This window comes from Talpa occidentalis, unplaced genomic scaffold, assembly GCF_014898055.3.
Source record: "Talpa occidentalis isolate TD23 unplaced genomic scaffold, MPIMG_talOcc4v2.1 talOcc4.5, whole genome shotgun sequence".
NCBI lineage: Eukaryota > Metazoa > Chordata > Mammalia > Eulipotyphla > Talpidae > Talpa > Talpa occidentalis.
This window is the reverse complement of record NW_023604861.1, coordinates 49,320,848-49,326,847: the sequence shown is the minus strand read 5'-3', so window position 1 is coordinate 49,326,847 and position 6,000 is coordinate 49,320,848. Positions and strand designations below refer to the sequence as shown.

At 38.7% G+C, this 6,000-nt stretch overlaps 1 protein-coding gene across 6 annotated transcripts in view; it reads right to left on the bottom strand.

Moving 5' to 3' along the window:
* Positions 1-1,846: 1,846 nt before the first annotated feature.
* B3GLCT (beta 3-glucosyltransferase) overlaps positions 1,847-6,000 on the bottom strand; it is a 101,919-nt gene continuing 97,765 nt past the window's right edge. For 4 of the 6 annotated variants that reach the window (XM_037527129.2, XM_054701366.1, XM_054701367.1 and 1 more), the window contains one exon: positions 1,847-3,961. In XM_037527129.2, the coding sequence (XP_037383026.1) occupies positions 3,794-3,961 (168 nt within the window). In that variant the 3' untranslated portion in view covers positions 1,847-3,793. The remainder of the gene's footprint in view (positions 3,962-6,000) is intronic. The other 2 variants (XM_037527131.2, XM_037527130.2) reach the window with 1 other exon arrangement.

Genomic DNA, 6,000 nt, shown 5'->3' with positions numbered 1-6,000 from the left:
CACAAGCTTCAGCCAGCCACCAACCCTCCAGGCCTCCACCACCCTGCTGAGTCTGAAACTGCAAAAATCAGGTTTTAGCACCTACAGATACTAATAAAGGTCAAAAAAGGGAGAAAATAAAACTATCATACCACCTGCAGGAAAAGTAAAAGTAGTTCAGTACTCTAAGTTACTACTAGATGTTTTTTAAAGATAAGGAAATCTAGAGCTAAATAAATACAAGCTTCCCTTACACCCCAACTCTGTGTCCCCTCCCACCTCACTAGTCTACTCAGGCCAGCCCTGATTTCTTCCTCTCCCTTCAGTTTTGCCAAAGAGGATTTTTTCAGTTTTGTGGTTTACAAAACCTTTAAAATGCTGCATTCCATATTTTTATCTCCAGCCCTGGCTTCTCAATTGAGCTCCAAATTTCTCAGTCAGATGTTTATTTGACATCATCTGGAGGTCTAATAGTAACAATGACAGCCAAACAATCCAACTGGCTTTCTTTCTCAGTTATGACATGGCAACCTTCACATTTGCTGTTCCCTCTAACTAGATCACCCTGCACAGGATTTTTTTTAGTAAAGATTTATTTACGCATCCAACAGTGGGGGTGCAGACCAGAGATGCAGGGGGTGAGAGGATTCACCAGAGACAAAGTGGGGAGAAAAGGCAGATCTACTGAAATACACTGCTGAGGGGAGCAGCAGGCGAGACAGGAGAGGTCTGCTGCACCATGTGGGTTAGCTACCTGGCCAGGGATTGAACTTGCCCGTAGCATAGGATCTTTCAATCCTGACTCCATCTAGTCATTGTATCTTTACTCCAATGTATCACCTTCTCAAAGAAGCTCTCTGATCACTCAATTCACTCATCGTCCCCAGCTCCGGCCTGGTTCTATCATAGTACCTGTTCTAAGTGTTGTTATAGCATTTATCACTATTAGAAACCGTCTGTGCTTACTGGTTAATTGTATATCACTTCTCCTTGCACCTACCCGTACTTCCTTCAAAGTGTCTTTAAAGTGAAGAAACATGCTAAAAGACAACGCCAGAAATAGGTTTTTCACTTTCTATCCAGGGGAGGAAACACATTTTGCAGGTGACATATTATAGAATGCTTGGAAACATAAAGACACTTTATGCTAGGCATTCAAAGATGCCGAGGACAGAGTGGTGAATAGGGCAGACAAGGGGCATCCTGAGATGTCTGGCACATAGTGGGAGGTTTTAATACAAAATTCTATCAATTGATTCCTTTTAGTCCACAGAAATTACATTTCTGATTATGAATGGAAAACAATTGAGCCATTCCTTAGAAGTGCCTACTTTATTAATTTTTTTGGGGGGGGAATATCAATACATAAACAATAATAATGGATATGAATGTGGAAGCACTAAGTTTACTCAATCAGGAAATCTGAGTGTACTTGTATTTATAGGTTCCAACATAGTATCACTCAGCCTACCATACTACTCTTTTATGTTCCCAAACAGTTAAAAAAAAATCCTAGTCAGAAAACTTGCTTTGGTTAGCTTAAAAGCAAAACTGGCATTCCAGTTATGCCACATATAACTCCTTGAGGTCAATATCCCTAAAATAAAAATAGTCTTTTGGAAGTAGATCCCTATTAAAAAGGCAAAAGAAGTATGGATATAACAGTTCTTCCAAATTGTCAGGAAAGTTCAGATTCAAAATATCATTCTTAGATATGATCTATATGGGAATCAGTTTCAAAATATCATCTCAAAGTCTTTAAATAAAAAGGATTACGATTTTACAGACTTTGTATAAATATATCTTCAGTGTCTGATGGTCTTCTCTATTCTTATAAGAATAGCTTTTAATTAATTTTTTCCTCTGAAGACTGTGTTTACTGAGCTGCCAATGCTTTTCTGTGATTTCATTGTAGCTCTTCTCCATGTCTCTTTCTACTTCCCCTCTGGGTCGGAATGATGACTACATTTGAGAAATCAGAAACTTAGACAAAGATCTTTATTGGTGGTTAGGGTGACATAGTTCCAAAAAAGTAAACATAATTAACAGAAACACCAAAAGTACCAGAGGAGGCGCTCCGGTATCAGTAGAAGGCACTGATCCTAACACAGAAGAAAGCTGGCATGGATCTTCACACACAGATGCTGGTTTAACCCTGTCAAATGAACATCCTGTATTTTGAGCATGAGAATTTGTAGGCAGAGTAGGAAGGACTGAAGACTCTTCTCCCCTGGGTCAGACAGACAGACTCTCCAGCAGTATCATTACAGATGACACGAAGGTGACTACGATGGCAGCAATGACGACAATCCCAGTATGACAACACGCTGATGTCACAGCAACAGCCTGACGAGATCTATAAATCCTTAGCATTCTCTAACCCAGCTGACAGCCCCGGGTTAGTACTTGGATGGGTCACAAAATCCACTGTCACAAAACGAATCCACTGTACTCAGGTATCGCTGAAAACATACCAATCCTGGTATTCTCTAACTTGAGAAAATGATAAATACTATTGCATCACTTTGGAAATGAATCAAATCTAAGAAGAAAAATATACCGTTAAAAAAACATACACATGGGTACTTCTGGTAGTATGGCTTTTAAAACCCTGTGCTTGTCTATAAAAGCATTACAAGCAAAGTTAACAAATGGGAATTTTTATTTTTTAAAAAAAGAGGAAAATATTTGATATACCAAAATTAGTTTTAGACATTAAAATCAAATTTTATGCAAATACCTTTAGAAAACTGAATTACAAGATTGAAACATTAAAATACAGAGTACTTTTTACAAATTAATGAGTATGTTAAATAACTATATATTAAAGATTTGATTTGAAAATTAGAGCTGTTTCAAAATACTATGTTCAAATGTCATGTCTTAAGAACCCAGGAAAACTGCCAAATCACCATGCTGTTCTTTCACCAGGGTTTTATGGTGCTTGGGGATGGAAGGCCTATTCTGAGTCAGGAGAGAGTCGTTAAGTAATGTTCAAAGAAAAATAAAAGTAAAGCTTCAGGTACAAATTAATTCACTTCCTGAGACTGATATGGTGCTCACTGACTTGAATAAAACACAACATTGTCTTAAATATTGAGGACACTATTTCCTGGCAGCATCCATTATACTTTCATGTTACAAGTAGGTCATAAAGATAGGGCTTTAGGGAGAAATAGAATGCAGATGAACCTCTAAAGAAACAGAATGCTCTAGTCAAAGACTTCTTATTTTCTTTTTGATGAGGCACAAACAGAAAAATGGATGAAACATAACAACCCTGATTACAGACAACAGGGGACTGCATATCTAGATGGTTAGGATGTTTCATGAATGATCCATAATACAGCATTATTGCTACTGAGTCACCAGGCAATAATTGTCATCATTAACATTATGGTTTAAAAAGTTCACACTGTCCTTGTACTAAGTCCTTTCTGTCTTCTATATACAAGATGATGGACAGTCACCTCTCCCCAGTCTCATGACCAACTGAAATCTTCATTATAATGAAGAGAGTGAACAGAATGGAGACTTCTGGTACCAATTATTTTCCTGTATAACAGCTTGAAGAATACACAGTCAACACAGTGTATTACAATAACTGCATAATAGAAAAGCACGTTGAGTTTTCCCAGAAAAAAAAATCCCTATGACTCCTTTTCTTGCCCCCTCAGAAGTACAATATACATAATTTCCACCTAAAGTTAGGATACTCCCAATGCCACATGGCTCTCCCTGTATTGTGACCACAGCACGGCAGGATGAAGTCAGTTTCGGCTGCTTTTACTACCCAAACTCTGCTCACCGTGCTTTATAATTCTTCTTTAAAGACTTTTTCTGTCTCCTGTCTGGCGTTGTCTTCCTCACTGGGTGCCAACCACGTGAAATATACCTTTGCTGGATCGATGTTCCAGTGTTTGTGGAACGATATGGGAACTTGGTGAGAAAGGTAGTCCTTAGGGTAATCCATGGGCCGGGCCTGCCAGGAGGAGAACAGAGAACTACGCTTTCTTATCCATCCAATGCAATTTTGCTTCAGAATAGTATTTGAATTTATGAAGCGCCTGCTTTCCTTCAATATTTAATACTGGTTATGGGAACTTAAAGGTAAGAAGGAAAATCTTTTCCACCCTCTTCCCTTTAACTGTAGGCTCTTTTGCTTTATTGTCTCAATTACTTAAATATCCCAAATGCTACTGTTTTTATTTGTTGTTGTTTCTGGTACATAGTCATACCTCTAGATTCCTCAACCATGATCATAAATAGAAAAAGTTTTCTTTGCAAAGTCATTTAAGTTACTATTATATTATGACTCCTGCAAAATGGCAGAAAAATTATTTCACATGTCCCACTAAGGAAACTGGTCACATAGGTTGAGGGGGGTGGTCTGGACCAAGGAGCTCATCGGGGTACCTTTGCCTGTCCACTGCACTAGCATAGTATCAGGCAGAAGGGTAAGACAGGGACTGGCACCCTCTTCCTACCTAAATATTAGCCTGGTTCCAGAAGTGTCCATGGAAATTTCAAGTAATCCAAACTGTCTGCAAGAGAGCCTAAAAGTTATCATCTTGAAATCTCTAAAACTTAATGAAATTTAAAGAGAATCAGTAACCTATAGGATATGGAAGGAAACTGACACCAGACACTATTTTGTTTGCTCTAAGCCAAGCATCCATCATCTCTCAATACTAACTTTGTTTACAAATTATATAGCCTATCTGTGCTGTATAGTAACTCACTAGTTTGTCAATACTAAAATAGTAAAACTAGATATATATTTTTTAAAGATTTCTTTTATTTACTTATGCATATAAGAACTGGGGTGGGCGCCAGGGGTTGGGGGGTGAGAGGATTCACCAAAGACTGAAATATACTGCTGAGGGGAGCAGCAGGTGAGACAGGAGAGGTCTGCTGAGCCATGTGGGTAGCTCCCTGGCTGGGGATTGAACTCATGCTGCAGTGGTTGGGGATAGCTTGGTTGGTGATAGTTTGGTTAGCGATAGCTTGGTCGGCGATGGTGCTGAGACTTAACCCCTTGTGCCACCAGGGAGGCCCAAAACTAGATATATTTTAAGAACAAAAGTTTTCTCTAGGTTTTTTTTATTACTGCTTAAATTTGAATGTGAATATTTAGACCCCCTTCAATGGTTTACAGAATACTTTCATCCCATTTAGTCCCTCAAACAGTCCTGCAAGATGGTCAGAATATCATGATTCATTCCCAGTTTAGAGATGAGCAAACCAGAGCTTACATAATTATCACTTTCTTGGGGTAATATGACTAGTAGAGGTGGGAATGGGGGCATGGGCTGGTGCAGTGTCCCTGGTCCCCACAGCCTGTCTTCAATGCACTGTGCCTCAGGCCCCCACATCAGCATGCCCTAACCATCCTGGCCACTTCGGGAGGCCTTATCTGATAGAGATACAAATAATAGTGTTCAGATGAGTGTTCAGACGGTAATATCTGTGAGGAAGATTTTATAATGACTTTTGAAAGTCATAAAGAGTTTCATAATGGCTATTTTGTTGTCTTTTAAAAATTCTATGTGCTCCTATTTACAATAGGTAAGGTATGGAAACAATCCAGAAGCCCAAAATCAGAGGTCTGGACCAAGAAGATGACATATACATATATATATATATATATATATATATATATATATATATATATATATACACACACACACACACACACAGTGGAATACTACTCAGCAATCAAAAAAGATAAACTCATGCCCTTCACAGCAACATGGATGGAGGTAGAAGGGACTATGCTCAGTGAAATAAGTCAGAAGGAAAAGAAAAATACCAGATGGTTTCATTTATAGGAGGAATATAGGGGAACCAAATAAGGGATCAGGAAAAAAATAACAAGAATAAATAAAACAAAATTAACAGGCAACTATAAATCAGAGACATTTTGCAGGGGAGGGGGAGGGAGCGAGATCAAAACAGAGGAGGGAAGAGCACAAGGGATTATGATGATGGTGAACTGGTGGTGGGAATTTATGGGGACTA